Source organism: Trachurus japonicus, chromosome 13 (genome assembly GCF_045865225.1).
Source record: "Trachurus japonicus isolate A0001 chromosome 13, Traja_1.0".
NCBI classification, from domain to species: domain Eukaryota; kingdom Metazoa; phylum Chordata; class Actinopteri; order Carangiformes; family Carangidae; genus Trachurus; species Trachurus japonicus.
The window spans coordinates 41,647,734-41,667,292 of NC_140919.1; the positions used below are offsets into that span (position 1 = coordinate 41,647,734).

The 19,559-nt window shown below is 42.0% G+C and overlaps 1 protein-coding gene across 2 annotated transcripts; it reads right to left on the reverse strand.

Moving 5' to 3' along the window:
• Positions 1–140: 140 nt before the first annotated feature.
• Positions 141–16,072, reverse strand: chp2 (calcineurin-like EF-hand protein 2). 2 transcript variants are annotated; one of them, XM_085794550.1, is made up of 8 exons: positions 15,976–16,072; positions 15,867–15,943; positions 13,303–13,375; positions 12,641–12,721; positions 12,229–12,353; positions 1,452–1,513; positions 667–789; positions 141–230 (listed from the first exon to the last, which is right to left on the reverse strand). In XM_085794550.1, the coding sequence occupies exons 2-8, from the start codon at positions 15,931–15,933 to the stop codon at positions 177–179; spliced, it is 585 nt and encodes a 194-aa protein (XP_085650676.1). In that variant the 5' UTR covers positions 15,934–15,943; positions 15,976–16,072; the 3' UTR covers positions 141–176. The 2 variants fall into 2 exon arrangements, with proteins under 2 accessions (XP_085650676.1, XP_085650677.1); XM_085794551.1 differs by having other exon boundaries at positions 15,867–15,937; positions 15,970–15,985.
• Between the last annotated feature and the right edge of the window lie 3,487 nt (positions 16,073–19,559).

Sequence of the window (19,559 nt, forward strand, 5' to 3'; positions counted from 1 at the left end):
CATCCTCTATTCAGGTAACAGCCCATTGTTGTCAATGGGCTGAACGAATGAAATCAGCAGATTTGTTTTGGTAACCACTGTTAAGAATAAAATCAGTCTGTTGGTTGTTCTTCTCCACTGAATGTTCATCCTCTTGCTCCAGTGCCAAAAGGAAAATCCTGAAGTCTTTTCATCCTTTAACTCAGGAAGCGGGTACTCATCTTGTGATCAATGTTCACTTTTTCAAGAGACTGAAAACAAACAAAAAAAAGTTACATTATTTTCCTAGTATCTAATGAGGAAGAAAAGGTCTCCAAAATGACAAAGCCTCACTGGTGTTGCTGGACAAACTAGATATGTTTCTATGGATATTTCAGAAAGGCATAGTCACATTTTAAAGAAGCTCAACCTGAACAAACTTTACAGTACTCAGCCATAGACCTCCACTGTCGTAAATTCTTCTTTTTTATGGTACTAAAATGTCAAGAATTTAATTTCCTGCTTTAGATAGAAGAAATGAAAGTTTGCACTCCCACAATCCTTATTAATTTTAAAGAAATATGTATATATCATCTGCCAACAATATCCTAAACTGAGGAGCTAGTTTAGTATGATCTGTGTGTCCTCACTTTTTAAAAACACATATGAAACAGAAGAATTTGAGCTCTGACGGTTCGTGGCTGTCACCTTTCTGAACTCTTCAAAGGAGATGGCGTCGTCTCTGTCCAGGTCAGCCTCTTGAATGGCTCGCTCAGCGATGCTCTGCAGCTGCTCCTCCGTCACCTGCAACCCCAGCATTGCCCGCAGCACCTACACACACAGTCACAGTGATCAACCAATGAATAGTCACACAACAAATCCCCTCCAATCCTGGTAGGTCCATTTCTTTTTTTGTTCCCCTCAGGGACCAATTATGGGTCCCCCTAAATAATATAATAATAATAAATACTGTACAGATGACACAAAATTACATGTTATTTGACATGGGTACTATTGTGGTTGTCCTAAGGATTGCTTTAAAGGATAACAAGTGCAACTTTCTCCAGCTTAACATGGACAAGATTTAAGTATTTGATATCTTTGAGGAGAACATTAAAAAAGCGAGCAGTTTCTATCAATACTCTGTTTTTTAAAGTCAACCATATCAATGTTGACAAAAGGAGAAGATGGTCTTTAGTAATGTCATGAAATAGCAAGGTAAAACCAGTACAAACACTCATAAAGCAGATTAATTCGAAGCAGAACTCTAGATTAAACTAGATAAAAGTCAATGTTGAGTTTCTGTCAAACGCTGACAGTGGCAGATGGAGGACATGACATCACTGACAGGCCAATGACCAATGAACTAGAGAATCACCATGATCTGAATCATACATTTCTCTAGTTTAAGATTGATGGAAAATTTGGGCTGATGTAAGAGTGAAACACCAACAGTTCTCAGTAACATTTTCTATAGCTGTGACTTGACAGACCTGAAGAAGCTCCGCTCTGGAAATCTTTCCATCTTTGTCCTGATCATACAACCGGAAGGCAACTGAAAACACAGACAGAGACAGAGAATAGGAGTTTGTACATTTTCTCAGAAGAACAGTCATACCTCCTCCCTCTTGGCAGTATATCTTGAGTAAATATCACGTTCTGTTCCATCGCTATGCGGATGACACCCAACTATCCGTCCACCAAACCCACCTGCTCTTTCCTCCCATCTCTCTCTCCGATTGCCTACAGGAATTCACATCCTTGTTCTCCCATAACTTTCTCAAACTCAACAGTGACAAAACCAGTGTTGTGCCTGAACGCGTTCAATGAACGATCGTTCATGAACTTGTTCATATTTTGGATCGAATGTGAACTGAACGTACGGTATTTCCACTTGATGAATATTATTGTGAACGCGTTAATTCTGGCGTTTGTGAACAGCGCTCTCTCACACTATATGACTTTGTTCAGGAGTGTGCCAGATTTCCATCGAGCCTTCAGGGCAAAAGTCCAGCTAAAACACACTGTAAACTGGCGGAAAAACCAGCCAATCTGGCAACACCTATCAGCTGTTTGGATCAGCGGCGCATGGTGTTACAGCGCGTGGCGGAGCCGGTCTGCATTGGTTAGAACGGGGGTTAGAGAGGGAAGTCCAAGTAATTTGACATATTTGAGAATTTTATAAAATAGTAACGCAATATTTACTTTTCCTGGTAATTAATTACTTTCATCACGTTGTAACTTTTTGAGGAAAGTAACTAGTAACTATAACTAATACTGGTTAAAACTGCTAAAATAATAGCTGTCTGTGGTTCGATATGGACTGAGGCAATCATTTAGAAAAATAATAGCTCGCAGCTGTTACGCCCCTGTAAAGGGGAATAATAATGAATACACACAGACACGGTGTATCGTCAGTCACGTCCAGTGTAATAATGTATTTTCAATAGTTCACAACCTTCTTCACAGCATTGTACATTGTTAATAAACCAAAACTGTTCAAGCACCTGCTCTGCCAATATATAGTTCAGTAAAAGAAACAAAGCATTGCGTTGGAAATACAAAATACATCTCCACAGTGTATTAAATCAGAATTGACTAACTGTATTTTCAATACACAGCAACTCGTGTGATAATATTCACTCACTTTTACATCTGCTTCTGTACAAATATAAACGAAAGTATCTCACATTTTATCATGTGGAATATTCACAACCAAACCTACATTCTGCAAAATGGAAGTTACTATCATTCATTCACTCATAAACAGAAAAGAATAACGGTGCAACACGTTTATCATTAACATATTCACATTAAATGTCTGACGTTGTAAATAAACAACATAACTGTACCTCTGAACCAACGTCGTCTACACGGCACGACGTAGCTAGCAAGAAACTACGGTGGAATTAGCATTGACATAAACGAAACTAAATAGTTCTCAAAAGTGACTTCAAACTCCGTTTATATACTCTCTACTCATATTTCGTGACACATAAAACATTTAAACACATGTTACAACTGCTTTTGTTTACGTTTCTTACCTGTAAAGGGGAATAATAATGAATACACACAGACACGGTGTATCGTCAGTCACGTCCAGTGTAATAATGGACGAGCGAAACACCGTCCTTCCCCCCTACCGTTTCAGCTCAGGCAAAAGCAATCGAACCCCGAACACCCGAGGTGCTTTTAGGATTAGCTTTCAGAAACACAACTTATAAGATGAAACACTTGAGAAACAACATAAATAATATTAAGAGAGCTTTTCTAAAATAAAATAGATAATTACTTGTGTTTTACACCCTTTTAACTTGTCACTCTAACTTGTCACTCTATGCTCGCCTGTCTCACAGACCAAAACAGTAGATAATGGATCACTCGATCAACATATCATCTGGAATTTAACCTTAATCCACTTTTCTTAAACCTTCATCATTACTGATTTAATCATGTACTTTAATGAATTAAATCATTATAATACCATTCTTCCCTTTTACTGTTTTTAGTAAAACCATGTGAGTTTTTGAACCCTTGTTTTAGTTTTAACAGCATATTTAAACCATTACACACTCCCCCTCAATAAAAATGTCGTCCTCGACATGAACGATTAAGGCAGGTGCATATACAATCAAAATATTCTCACAGTTCTTATGTAGGCACTTGACCGCCCAAAAGTCCTTGAGTGTGATGTGTGGCAGATCAAGCTGCTTCAACAGTCCATCATGTGTGTGTTGGTATATATTGTCACTCTGCTTTCACAAAAGTCCATGAGCGTATGAGGTGTGTGTGTATGTTGGCACTCAGCTTTCTCAAAAGTCCATGAGTGTATGTGATGTGTGCATGTAAGACAGTCCATAAAATGTCTGTAGTTACCCATGTAACGACACAGGCTGGTATGTGGGATACTGTACAGAATCTGGCCACATGGTCCTTGGTTGGTGGATTCTGTAGTGCTGCATGGGGTTAAACCCATATGTGGATCTGGCTGGAGGTCCCACACTGTAGCAAACTGGATTACCAAACTCATTATAGGTGAATAGCTTTGGTGGTCGCCTTTCTCTCCTTGGCCGCTCTTGTACTTGTTCACTCTCACTGTGATTGTCACGTGGTGGAGGCGACAGAGGTGGCGATGCAGGGTTGTCTCCAAGAATTTCCGGTTCCTCTGGAGCCTCATCTCTGTCCAGCAACTCAATCTCACCTGGATCCTCTTCCAGCTGTGTCAGTCTTTGTTGTTGTTCTCCGTGCTTGTGATGTGCTCTTGCCGGTTCAGAGTCTGCTGCCTGGCCAACATATTCCTCTTGATTACCTGCCTGTGGTTGTGCATCCTGGAGAGGCTGTTGAGGTAGGTAATAGAGCCAGTCATCCTCTGAATCCTCATCACTGTCATCCTCTTGCTGAGTCTGAGTACTGATTTTTCCTTCATCTGTCTGTTTCAGGCTTTTCCTCCGTGATCTGGCAACTTTTAGGGGAACTTCCAAAGGCAGATGGTCACACGGAAGTAAGAGATTGCGATGTAATATCCTGCTATCTCGCCCCTTTCCTTGTTCCGGTACAACTTCATAAACTGGAGCATCTTTGTTTACTCGGCGAACGACCTTGTGAATGATTTCTTCCCAATGACTGCGTAGTTTGCCAGTCCCTCCTCTTGGGGTCAAGTTTCTAACAAGGACGCGGTCTCCTGGTTCCAGCTCTGAGCTCCTTACTTTGCGATCATGGTTTCTTTTTCCTCGTTCAGCTGATTTTCTTGCACTGTTCTTTGTTATTTCATAGGCTTCCTGCATCCCTTCACGCCACTTTCGCATGTACTCTCTGTGGTCAGGTGTACCTGTTTCTGGTGTCAGACGGAAGAGGATGTCGACAGGCAGTCTTGGAGTCCTCCCAAAAAGGAGATAAAAGGGAGAAAAGCCTGTGACTTCACACTTTGTACAGTTGTATGCAAAAATCAACTTGTTCAATGAGTCCTTCCAGTTCGATTTCTCTCTCTCTGTCAGTGTTCTGAGCATCTGTATGAGTGTTCGGTTGAAACGCTCTACTTGGCCGTTTCCTTCAGGGTGGTATGGCGTTGTTCGTGAGCCTAGCACTCCAGAAGTCTGCTTCAGTTGTGAGAGGAGCTGGTTTTGAAATTCACCTCCCTGATCATGATGGATGCGCTGAGGAAAGCCAAACTTTAATGCATAATCATTGAAAAGCTTGTCCGCTACTGTTTTTGCCGACTTAGAGGTGGTGGCATAAGCTTGGGCGAATCTTGAGAAATGATCAATGATAACCAATACATATTCATAACCACCTGAACACTTATCAAGATGCAAAAAGTCAATGGAGACTAATTCAAAGGGCTGGGTTGTGACAATGTTGGTTAGTGGTGCTCTAATCTCTCGGCTGGGTTTCTTTTGTTTCAAACACGAACAGCTTCGAGCCACATAATGTTCAATGTCCTGCTGCATATGAGGCCAAAAGAAGCGCTCTCTTACCAATGAAGTGGTGCGGTCGACTCCTTGGTGCCCCATGTCATCATGTAGTTCTTTCAAAACAGTTGTCTTGTACTTTTCTGGCAGAACAAGCTGTGTTCGTGTGGCTGTTTTTCGACGCAGGATGCCATCATCATCTAAGGTGAGTTTTTCCCATTCACGCATCAGTCTTTTACTTTGTGCACTGAATGATTTTAACTGTTTGTTATCAGGTCTTGTATTTAACTGACGACACTCAATCACTGGGCCGATATTTTTATCTTCCTTCTGAGCTTGACAAATCTCTGCAGGCAAGAGAGGCTGATGTTTTGACTTTGTGATGTCATTTGACTGAGCAGACAGAGCCATGGACCACACTGAACTTGGACTTGGGTCCTCAACTGACTGTACTACTGCTTGTACTGACCGAGATGACAATTCCTCAGTGCAGTCTTTCAACATGGTGTCGATGTCTACTGGCATCCTCGAAAGACTGTCGGCATCGACATTTTCCTTTCCTGGCCGGTATCGTATGGTGAGGTGGAAATCCGCTAATTCAGCAACCCATCTGCATCCAGTTGCGTTTAGCTTTGCTGTGGACAAAACATAAGTGAGCGGATTATTATCCGTATACACTGTGCATGATGAGCCGATCAAATAGTCCCTGAATTTTTCACACACGGCCCATTTTAGGGCCAGGAACTCCAGTTTTCCGGAATGTAGATGGTAATTCTTCTCGGATACTGTGAGAGTCCGGGATGCGTATGCAATTACTCGCATTTTTCCTTCCTGTTGCTGGTATAAGACGGCCCCCAGGCCCAGGTTGGACGCGTCTGTGTGTAAAACAAAGGGTTTACTGAAATCAGGAAAAGCAAGTATTGGCGGCTCCACGAGATGATCCAAAAGTTCCTCAAGCAAGTGTTGATGTTTTCCTGTCCATACAATGGGCTGGTTGGAGGACGCTCCACTGTGTCTCCTTTTCATCTGTCTCATTTTTGTTTTATGTTTGTCAGTCTTTTGTGCATCAGCAGGGGCTCTCAAGAGGTCGTACAGAGGGGCTGCTATTTGAGAAAAATTACGAATGTACTGACGATAATAACTGAGGAGACCCATGATGGCTCGTAATTCTCCCACTGTGGTTGGCTGCTTGTCTTTTAAAGCTCTGACAGCTATGGTGTCAGCAGGGTCAATTTTACTTCCCTCTGATGAAACAACACGCCCAAGATAGCGAACCTCTCGACGAAACATCTCACATTTGGCCGGCTTCAACTTTATGCCATATTCTCTTAATCTTCTCAGCACAGTTCTGACATTTTCAACATGACTTTCAAACGACTGACTGAACACAAGAATATCATCGAGGTATGGAATACAAATCTGATCTCGAATCCCTTCCAGACACTCTTCCATGCACCGCTGGAAGGCAGCCGGCGCATTCATCAAGCCGAAGGGGATTCGGATCCATTCGTACAAACCCCAGGGGGTCACGAAAGCAGTGAGGGGGCGGCTCTCTTCTGCCATGAAGCCCTGATGGTAGGCTTTCCCCTGATCTAAAAGCGAAAACCATGAGTGCCCCCCTAAGCCGTCCATAATGTCCTGCACGCGTGGAATGGGCTGACGGTCTGGTACAGTCTTGTGGTTTAACTCACGGTAATCTATACACAAGCGTAAGCTTCCATCCTTTTTACGAACGCACACAACGGGGGATGCATAAGGTGAGTTTGATTTGCGCACCCAACCTTGTGTGATGAGGTCATGTAAGTAGCTCTTCATCTCCTGGTAAAGTGGTTTTGGCACAGAGATGTAAGTTTTAGCCACAGGCTCAGTGTCTTTCAGTGAGATGGAAAGCCGCAAATTCTCAATACAGCCAATGTCATCATCAGAATTAGAGAAAGAACCTGACTCTTCTCTTAACATTTGTTTAACAATTTCTTTTTCAGATGAACTGAGATGGTTCACATCGACTGGGGGATCCCACTCACCACAACAGGTTTGTTCATTTCTTACTGTCACATTACTCACTGTTACTGGAGGAGAGGCGCAGGATCGCTCGAAGATGGTCGGTGGATAAACTGCTTGAACTTGCTGCACTGTCCCAATAACAGTTCTGCCGGTGAGCACGACGTCATGGTCTGTTGGGTTTTGCACATCCACAATTATGAATGGTTTTGCCCCTTTTTCCAGTGTCACAAGAGTATCGGTGAATTCAAGTCCCTCTGGCCACTGTGGGTCAACACTAGGCTCAAACATCAGTGTTGTCTCAACTTGTGAAGGTGCTGTCAAAACACGGCAGTCTACTTTTACAGATGTGTGTTTGGGGACATGTACTCGCTCTCTGGTCGTCTTGACAACATATTCATGTGATCGCTGCTCAGCTGTAACTTGCTCCACAAAAACTTCAGCATGATCCATCTCAAAGCCAGGAAAAGCTGCTTGGACAGTTTTAATTAGCTGCTGTTTATCAGTGGCGTTACTCTGCTGTAGCTCAGTATCAACAATCAGTCCAATAACATTTGAGCCAATAATAGGTCGTGCAAGACCGTCACCTTTAATCACCAGGGTGGGAACGACGACCTCTGTTGTGGGGACTCCTTCTGCAGCTAATCTGAATGTCACCTCTATCCATCCGACGTATGGCATGTCTTCACCATTAGCAGCAACAAGATTTAAAGTGTCATTAGCATCAATGATCTCAGAAATGTCTCTCAGTGTTACATGTGATAAATGTTCTGTTTTCCAGCGTTCACTCACCACAGTCACTTGTGATCCAGAGTCCCACAAAGCTCTAACCTGCTGGTCTTGGAGATGGCAGTCAATGAGGTATTTATTTCCAACTAGAGGAGCAACTTTAATGTGTTTTCTTTTTCGTGTTGTGGCTCTGACTGTTTTACATGAGGTTGTTGAACATTTATTTCTGTGGGCCATCCAGTGTTCATGTTGACATGCTTTGGAACAGTATAACACACCTTTACATGCTGAACATTGCCTCAGCCTCACGTTTCTTCCATGTGCACCACAGTGTACGCAAAGTTGGGGCGCTGTTGATGATGTGGTCACTCCCTGCCCCGCTGGGGTAACCCTGGCCCGTTTAAAGCACTCCCTCTGAAATTACCTGATCTGCCCATTCTGCAGCCGGCGGCGAAATGTTCATTACTGCCGCATCTGAAGCAGTGTCTGCAGTCTTCTTGATTCTCCTGCTCGCAAGCATAACATCTCCTTCTACGACGTGGTGGAGGTGTGGGGAGAGGGCGTTGGCTGGCGAACCTTTGGTTGAGCTGAGGATAACCATGTTGTGCTGCAGGGGCAGGAGCAGCCCAGTGTCTCTGTGGCAGGCCATGGTGGACTGGTGCTAGCTGATGAGGAGTGCAATCTGGTGGGAAAGCTGGATCCGGGTGCTGCCTCGGTGGATAAGACGGCTGCTGCATTGACTCTTTGATGGAAGCCACTTCAGCTTTAAGGTCCTTTAAGAGAGACATGCTAGTTTTCATTTCCTGCAGTTCTGAAAGAATATCAATTTGATTCTTACTGTGACTCGGCTGACTTGTTTTCTCCTTTTTTTCTGCAGGGCTGTGGTCAGACTGAGCAGAGTGAACGGCTACAGGTCGCTGTGGTGTTGTCATTTTCCTCTTGTCTTGCCTTTCACTTTCATAAGCACATGCTGTATTCAGTTTTTCAAACAGGAGTTCATCAGAAACAGTAGCTTGTTCAAGATATGGCTGTAGATCTCGTTTGATGTTATCATTCTGCAAGCCAGTCATCACTGAGTGAAGAAACATGTTCTGTACTAGCACTGGATCATATCTTAGTCCTGACTCTGACTCTTGTGAGGCGAACAGAATCTTCTGCCTTAGATCTAGAGCACGGATGAGAAAGTTTTGAGGTGTCTCTTTTGTGCCCTGAACTTCTGATGACAACTGTTTGTATAATTCTGTGGCGCTCTTTTCTTGGTAATGACAACGGAGAATCCTCCTAAGTGTTGGTAGTCTGAGGTCACTTTTCCCCTCTAAGTAACTGCGTAACTGCATTCCTGGAACAATGGCCCTTATGACGGCATCAACAATCTCAGTCTCAGGAAAGCCCTTTAGGAGGCCATGCTCAAACTGTCGTGCTAGGCTGGAAAATGTGAGGCGATCTTTTTGTCCTGGTTCTCCGATCTGTCCTGAAATTTTAAACTCTTTGTGCCAGGGGGGAGGAGCCTGACCTGGACCTGCACCTGAGACTGGCGCAGTGTGGATGACTGCGGTGACCTGAGACTTGTGTTCACTTCCGCTATAACTACTCCCTGTAAAAGGCAGTGGCTCTAACTGTGGAGGTCTGCTTTCTTGTGGTGTAGTGACCTGTGTCTTGTCTTGTCCATCTTTATTTTCATCTGTTTTTGCTTGAAGCTTAGCTAAGTGCTCAGTCAAAGCTACTTCAGCATGGAGCTCAGTTACCTTGTCTTTTGCGAAGAGAAGCTCTGATATTCCCATATCTTCGAGTTCTTGTAATTCTTCTCTTTGCAGGTGATTACTTATCAATGTGATTAATGATGCTCTGTTCTTTCCTGCTACATGCTCTGATTTTTCTCCAGCAATACCAAGGAAGTCACATACTTTCTTTAAATTGTCTGCTGGCAGTGTACACAAAAGTTCAAGTATTTCCAACTGCAATGTCTCTAGCTCAATTGACTCCATTTTCCTTGCGGCAGCAACTCGATGCTCTGTAGCAGTAGTAATTTGCGTGCTAAACATCAGCAATAGCGCTCCTGGTGCTTGAAGTTCACCTCAGATTGCTTGTGCTCTTGTTGTAGACGTTAAACCACCACCGTACAAGCCAATGGATGCTGCTGGCCTGGGTAAGTTGAAGGGGACTGAATGAGAGCTGGCGACGTCCGTGGCTGGCAGAAGTCGTACCTCGTCTCACCCAATCCCAGCGGTGCCTCCAGAAAATGTTACGCCCCTGTAAAGGGGAATAATAATGAATACACACAGACACGGTGTATCGTCAGTCACGTCCAGTGTAATAATGTATTTTCAATAGTTCACAACCTTCTTCACAGCATTGTACATTGTTAATAAACCAAAACTGTTCAAGCACCTGCTCTGCCAATATATAGTTCAGTAAAAGAAACAAAGCATTGCGTTGGAAATACAAAATACATCTCCACAGTGTATTAAATCAGAATTGACTAACTGTATTTTCAATACACAGCAACTCGTGTGATAATATTCACTCACTTTTACATCTGCTTCTGTACAAATATAAACGAAAGTATCTCACATTTTATCATGTGGAATATTCACAACCAAACCTACATTCTGCAAAATGGAAGTTACTATCATTCATTCACTCATAAACAGAAAAGAATAACGGTGCAACACGTTTATCATTAACATATTCACATTAAATGTCTGACGTTGTAAATAAACAACATAACTGTACCTCTGAACCAACGTCGTCTACACGGCACGACGTAGCTAGCAAGAAACTACGGTGGAATTAGCATTGACATAAACGAAACTAAATAGTTCTCAAAAGTGACTTCAAACTCCGTTTATATACTCTCTACTCATATTTCGTGACACATAAAACATTTAAACACATGTTACAACTGCTTTTGTTTACGTTTCTTACCTGTAAAGGGGAATAATAATGAATACACACAGACACGGTGTATCGTCAGTCACGTCCAGTGTAATAATGGACGAGCGAAACACCGTCCTTCCCCCCTACCGTTTCAGCTCAGGCAAAAGCAATCGAACCCCGAACACCCGAGGTGCTTTTAGGATTAGCTTTCAGAAACACAACTTATAAGATGAAACACTTGAGAAACAACATAAATAATATTAAGAGAGCTTTTCTAAAATAAAATAGATAATTACTTGTGTTTTACACCCTTTTAACTTGTCACTCTAACTTGTCACTCTATGCTCGCCTGTCTCACAGACCAAAACAGTAGATAATGGATCACTCGATCAACATATCATCTGGAATTTAACCTTAATCCACTTTTCTTAAACCTTCATCATTACTGATTTAATCATGTACTTTAATGAATTAAATCATTATAATACCATTCTTCCCTTTTACTGTTTTTAGTAAAACCATGTGAGTTTTTGAACCCTTGTTTTAGTTTTAACAGCATATTTAAACCATTACACAGCAACATATAAAAAAAAAAAGAAAAGAAAAAAGAACTATGAACTAGTTCAGTTTTGGAAGCGTGAACTTAGTTCAAAGTTTTAAATTATGAACTGGTTCATTTAAAAATTTGTGAACTTCACCATACCCCTTGGTAACTGCTCAGCCCCCCCCCCCTTTAGGTTAAGAGTCTGTGTCAATCACACGCTCAGCCTACCACTACGTAATATCTCTCACCTGCACCTGTCTCTCACATCCTACAGTACCGCTATCCTGGTCCGCACCCTGGTTACATCCCGATTTGACTATTGTAACTCCCTTCTTTATGGTCTGCCTGACAAGTCCATCAATAAACTGCAACTGGTCCAAAACTCTACTGCTCCAAACATTTACAGAACCTCCTCCTCCAGTTATATTACACCTATTATAACTATTATACCAAATCCCGATTAAAAACTCACCCCTTCAGACTGGCATATGCACTTTAACCTTGGCTGCACTGCCGCACGGTTGCACTTTTTATCTATCACAATTGTTGTGTTTGTTTTCACTTTTGTTGACTGTTTTTATTCTTTTTGGTGGCCTTGAGTGTCATGAAATTCGCCAAATAAAATGTATTATTATTATTATTATTATTATTATTATTATAGGTAGCTGCATGATCAGTAGTGGATGTGGTCAGGTTTAATGGAGGACTGACATTTGAGTTTCCTGGTCCTGCTGTTGGCCGGCTCCTGCTGTGCCCCCTCTCTGCTTCGGTTTTTATCGATGGGACGGAAATGAGCCAGAACTCGGACAAAGGAGGGAAAGTCGACTGTTTCCTGTCTGAAAGGAAAGGAAATGTTTTCCTGTTTACCGGGTAACAAACACATGCCGAACAGACCTTATGCTGCTGTGTAAGTATACTGAAGCTGCCATGTCCAAAACCCTCAGACCTCCACTTCTCACATGACATATTAATAAACAGCATGAGCAAAAATAATATAATATCATTAATATGGCCTGAGTTGTTGCAAAAGGAAATAGTTCATGTTCCTATCATAGTTGATGGTCTAAAACATGGCAAAGTGAGTATGAGGTGTCTGAAACATGGTCAGTCTGCTCAGCTGTACCCTGGAGAGAAGAAGGCGCCGATGATCCTGTCTCCGATGGGGTTCGTGGCCAGCTCCCGAAGCGCTCCGAAATCCTCCAGCCTGAGACACAGAACCAAAGCTTTAACACACTGGTCTGTGCAACCTCTCTCAAAGTCTTTATGGATGGATGGATGGATGGATGGACACTAACTAGAAAAAGAAGCATTTCCAGCAGGAAATGCGTGTGAATGCTGAAAGCAGCTGAACGCTATTGCTGAATGAGCTGAAGAAATTGTTGAAGAAGGCTAAAGCTAAAAGATAAAACTTGAAGGCTGAGAGATGAATGTCTTTCTATGGGTGGAAGGAAGAGGCAAGAAAGAAAGAATGAAGTAAAAAGACAGAGAAAAGGGGTAGAAGAAAGAAAGAAAGAAGATAAAGAGAGAAAAATATGCAGAGAGAGGGGTATGATAGATAGAAAGAGATAGAGAGGGGTAGACACAAAGCAAAGAAGGAAAGAAATAAAGAAGTAAAGAGACAGAGAAGGGGGATAGAAAGAGATGGATGGATGGATGGATGGATGGATGGATGGATGGATGGATGGATGGATGGATGGATGGATGGATGGATGGATGGATGGATGGATGGATGGATGGATGGATGGATGGACGGACGGACGGATGGATGGATGGATGGATGCCAACCTCAGGTCTCCCATCTGGTCTCTGTCCAGAAACTGAAACCTGTCGTACAGACGCAGGATGTGGGCTGCAGAGACTGGAACACAGTTTACACACTGGTCAAGAGCCGATCACATCATTAAAGCAGGAGTCAGGACCACATTCATCTCACTCTGAGGTGAGTTCAATGTTACACTTTTTTTTTTAAATTATATTTTATCATTATCAATTAGTATTGTACTATCATACTGATGTATTATTGTTTTTGGTGATATTTTGATTATTATTATTATCATACTGTTACTGTATATATATACACTGTTGCGTTGTTAATTTTGCTTATAATGAAACAAAGAGTGGGGGTAGGAGTTTTATAAGTTCTTTTACTTCTTCCTACTCCTTTTCAAACATGTTGTCCTTTTGTTTGTTTGCATTTTGTTGTTGTGTGTGTTTTTTTTTTTAGATGTTGTTTTATTTAATATATACTTTTTATTTCATACTTTATAAAACTTTATTTTACTCTCTGATCATGGAGATTTTGTTTAAGTTTTCTTTCATGCATGTTCAAAATAAAGATTTCAACCAACCAACCAACCAACCCTGCTGCTGTGAAGGTTACTCCAGCCCTGCTTCTCCACCTGCACCTCCTCATCAGCCTCATCACTGTCACCTGTTGTTCAGAGCTGCACCACATCTCCAGTCAAGCGGCATACAACCAGTCCCAGTGCACATGCACTCTCTCTGCCAGAGGTCTTGTATAAAGTGCCTTGCAAAAGTCTTCATACCCCTTGAACCTTTCCATTTTGTCACATTACCACCACAAACTCATATTAATTGTATTGGGATTTTATGTGACAGGCCAACACAAAGTAGCACATGATTGTAAAGTGGAAGGAAAATGATACATGGTGTTGAAAAGTGCGGCATGCTTATGTATATTATTTCTTTTCACGACTACACACTGCAATTTCTGCCCATTCTTCTTTGCAAAACAGCTCCAGTTGAGTCAGATTGGATGGAGAGCGTCTGGGAACAGCAGTTTTCAAGTCTTGTCACAGATTCTCAATCTGTCGGACTTTGACTGGGCTGTTCAAACACATGGGTATGCTTTGACCTAAACCAGTCCATTGTAGCTCTGGTTGGATGTTTAGGGTGGTTGTCCTGCTGGAAGGTGAACTTCCATCCCAGTCTCAAGTCTTTTCCTCCAGGATTGCCATGTATCTAGCTCCATCCATTTTCCCATCAGCTCTGAGCAGCTTCCCTGTCCCTGCTGAAGGAAAGCATCCAGCATTTTCCTTCTACTTCACAATTATGTGCTACTTTGTGTTGGTCTGTCACATAAAATCCCAGTAAAATACATTTAAGGTTGTGGTAGTAACATGACAAATGTGGAAAAGTTCAAGGGGTATGAATACTTTTGCAAGGCACTGTGGGTGCTCTCTTGGACAGATCGATTGACTGTGACCACCTTCCTTGTGTTGTGTACACATTCATGAGTGTGCACACAGCAGTGGACGATAGGCTGCACACTTATTCAGGTCAACTGTAACTTGAAACCACAGGGTTGTAGCTCAGGTGACTTTGATTTTTGTTCCCAAAGTTATCACGTCATCTTATATCAAAATAGAAACAAGCACAGAGCTTATGAAAATGATTGCTTGAATTAAGGGGGGTGGAGCATGCACACATGTGTTGTCCAGTTAAACTCCAATCAAGGCGTTTACATGCCGGAGGAAGTCAAATTCCAATTGTATTATCTGGGTGTCTTAATCAGAGTTGGAGAACTTCGATATTAGTCGGACTAACATGTTTACATGCACTCTTTGTCCAGTTATAGTCGGATTAAGGCAATAATTTGGTTTTCTCAAGTGTCATGTAAACATACTGAGTAACTATCTGCACCACAACACTAGCTTTGACAAAGATAAGCAGTGAACAGACTGCAGAGTGTCTGTATCAGTGTGAACAGTTCAGGGAGTTGACACACAAACTAAGATAAACAGATGAGGCAGCACTGATGAGTTGTTATCAGAGAGCTCAGAGCCAGACCACAACCTAGAGTTGTGATAGTTTGCGACATGTTAAAAACGGTCACTTTTTCTATTCTTTTCTATTGATAATGACTGATGTGAAAAGTTGGAATATATGGTGTACATGTGTAACGCACAGAATATGAACAATAAGAAACAAAGGTGACAAATTTTACAATATGCAACAGGTCACATGACATCATGTTGATACTTTAAAACAGGTGTTTGTGTGCAAACATTATTCTCTTTCATTATGATGATATCATTAAAAGAGATTGTGCAGAGCAGGAAGACTGTGGCCTCATGTTTCACACCTGTTTCTGTCCTTCACCACAGCACCAACAACAACTCAGTCTGACAGAGAAGATGTGATGGTGCATTAGGCAGCAGAACACAGTAAAACTTTAAAATACATGAAATGAACCGGACGCTTAATGACATTAAAACAGCTGAGTTTGGTCTCTGCTGTTTTTCTGCAACTTGAGCTCCTCTCTTTTTATTGCCTGCTTCCTTTTTTTTGACAAAACAAGCAAGTGAAGCCAAAGAATCTCAACTCACAGCCGGTTTCCTGCATCAGCTCCTGGGCGTCGGGGATGTTGTCGATGCTGGAGCTGCTGGAGCCCATCCTGCTGCAGACACACACACACACACACACACACACACACACACACACACACAGCTCACTTGTTGACAGTCTGAGGCTGCAGTCTGTTGGCAGTGTGACTGTAGCTTTCTGTCTGTGCTGCAGCAGACAGTCTGCACACTGAGTCCCTCCACAGACGTGACACACACGGTGCTCAGCCAATGACTAACAGGCGCTCACTAACCAATGGGCTTCCTAGACCTGCCCCAAACCAGAACCCCACTAACTCCACAATGTTTTGAACAAAGCAGACAAGACAGACTTGAAATCAGAAAAAATAAATCCTGAAAGCCTATAATAATAATTATTATTATAATAATCTCCTCAATAATGTACAATATTTGTGAATAAGAGACAATAATAGATGCTGTGTTTATTACAGTGAGGGTGAATGAAGACGTGAATTTAATCTGTCTCTCGAAGACAGATTATGGAGCTTGTGATGCAACACAAATTTACATGCAACGAGAGAGACAGCCAAGGATAAACCCCCAGCCCCCTGATGTTGTGGACCCATCACCCTTGAGTATCCAACTGGCAGGGCAGTGAGGGAGGCCGTCACACAATTGTTTGATTTAAAAAAAAAAAAAAAGAGAGAACAAAACAGTTTGTTCACCATTCATTTTATTTTGTTTCCACACATTCATTTCCTCTGTCCCTGAAAGAAAGAAAGAAAGAAGGAATAAAACACATTAGTGATGCTTGCATCTTAATGAAGGTGTTTGAATTGGAGAAGGTGTTAAGGTACCGTTTAAATTTACCAAAGTATGATACTGAAATGTTATGCAAATTGGGACTCGGCCATTATTTGAAGGTTTACGGTATGTTTTTCAAGGACTGTGGCATTTGTTGTAGTGCTGATGGTGTTCACGCTGGCAAAAGTTACTTTGCCTGTCAGCACTCTGTCCCAAAGTTTTATGGCATTTTTTTGCTATTACCAAAGACATCAGTTTCCTGGACAACTGAGAAAATGAGGCCTCTTTCTCCTGTAGGTGGCAACCTATGCATCCTACATACAGTAATATAAAAGACAAAATAATACTGTGTTTCCTAAAATGTCAGCTGAGGTAATAGTATAGATAAAATTGATCATTGAACTGTTGAATGCTGCAAGGTTGGTTGCACCCTTTAAGCCGTTTTATGTGCCACTTATACATGTAGAAACATTTTAGGTAAGACGTCGTCAACTTTGCCTGACACCTTTATTTTTTTTGTGGAAATGCTAAAGGGAGATTTCACTTTTTTTTCCACATTAGACCACATTAGACCAAGCCCAGATCAAAAACCACTATACCTAGACTTATCAAATCTGGACGAAATTATCCTAAAGAGACTGAACTGATTCTATCAATTTGTAATTGTAGTGACAAACCTGTTTCTGCTTTTTGGATGTGTATAAAAAATTAAAAGGGTTCAAAGGTACTCTGGCCTCTGCCATGTATTTGTGATAATACAGGTGCAAAATAATGTGCACCTTGTGAATAAGCAGGTAATACCCTGCTGGGTTAATTCAGCTGATTCTGTATCAGTGAGTAGCAGGAAAGACAATGTGTTTCCAAACACTAGATGGAGCCATTTCCATAAAAATACACATTGTGGAGACAGTGTGACTTGCGTTTGTGAGACAGATGATGTTGATGATGTTGGATCCACAACGACCAAACCGGTCCCCCTCCTGCAGTAGAGCCACTATTACAGGGAACAGGGTCTCACTCTCCTATCAGAGGGTTGAATAAATAACCTGAACCTGGTGTTTCCTTAGAGAATACTGACTGATGTTCACCAGCTGCACACAAACAACAACAACAACTGCATGACAGATGTGAACACCACCAGCAGGTTGGTGATATATCAGCCACATTATGTTGTGCTGCCTCTGGGTGTTTACAGGGATCACATAACGCAGCTAACAGTGTTTTTATAGCATTTTTGACCCAGTTCCATGTTCAACACACACACGTGCACACAAAGTGAGTTGGCAGACTGTCAGAGAGTTTTCATTCCTCGCTCTTGTAATGTGAACAGTTAACTGGCTGTGGAAGGTGTTGTTTTCAGTTGGAAGTAAACTGTTGTCTTCACAGAGCCTGGAGGAGGATGATGCGGCCTGTGAGCATCAGCTGACCTTTAGCTACAGCTCCTCTGTCAGCAGCAGCCAGGGAGGGTGAGATCTGCTCTACAAGTCATTTTAGTATTACAGAAGTATAACCTGCCTGAGGTTGAAATCATCCTCAGTATTTCAGTCAGTGTTAGAAAACTTGATTCTATCATAACTCAAATAGAGGAAATGCCTATTGCAACTGAGAACCTCTGGTCTCTGCAGGTTCATTACGTAATAAACATCACTACCCAAACCTCCAATCCAGGGGCGTTGCTAACCATATTTAACAAATTAACAAAAAGGGTCTAAAAACCGAGCATATTATAAAGCATCTACATTGCCGGAAAAACAACAACAGCAAGAGCAGAAAAAAAAATCTGATCAAAACTGTTGCACATTTATCACATCGCCTCAAGAGTCGTGCAGAGGAGACATGGCAGCCGAGAGGGCCAAGTAGGGGGACGGTTCCTTTAAAGCCCCAGATTTAAGCAGAATCATTGCACAGCTGCAAAACAGGAGGGAGAACATACCGCATCATTACATCTAATTTGCTGAACTGAAATGATGAATATCACATTTCTCAGTTTGGTTCTCTTCCAGCTTGTGTTCAAATCTGTTGAAGTCCTTGTTAGACGGTACAATTAACAGATGTCCCCTGAACATCTCTTATCTCATGCAGGGGAACACATTAGCGCAGATCATCAAGGGGTGCACTTAATGGGATTTTCAGGGTCTTTATGTGCCTTCATGGAACGTGTAATGGGGTTTATTGTTGCGATTGCAAAATTTGCCAATATGAGGCTGTTCCCAAGCATTTGACTGGTTTGCCTCACCTGATGGTGCTTTTATGAATTATTTAACTACAGGCTTCATAGAATCACATGAAACTGTACTACACCAGCTTCCTTCCAGGTCCCTGATAGCTTCCGTCATGGACATTTCATCTGCATCTCATTTCATACTTGCAGAGTTACCTTGACATTAAATCAGATTATATTCCTAACATTAATTAGTTCACTTTCACATATATAGCTCTGAGAGAAACAATGAACTGAATAATAAGATAAGATATAACTTCACCCACAAAAAACTTCACTTTTTGGTGACATTATCTACATCTAAAGGGGCTTGATGAGCTGGTTTTTGGTCCTCACCTGTCTGCAACTGTTCAAAACAATGCATGTTTGAAAAACAACTCAGTTCAAACTCAGTAATTTAATTAGGGCCACGGGGCAATCACACCGGGGCGAAGTCTCTCTGATATGTTGACAGAGATGGCAAAACCGGCCGTAGCTCCCGTGGCCCTATCAACATTTCCCAGAGGAAATTTTCTAGTTTTAGGTGATGCAAAACCAACCAGGGAATACTCCAGCTCTTTGAAGGGGGGGGCCTACAGAAAACTTGTCTCTTGTGCTTGTTCTTGTGCACCTAACCGAGACTCAGTCTTCAAGCGCCCTCTACAGGCTATAACTCAGCTGAATTTCTGGTCTCACCAACACTTTGTTCAGAA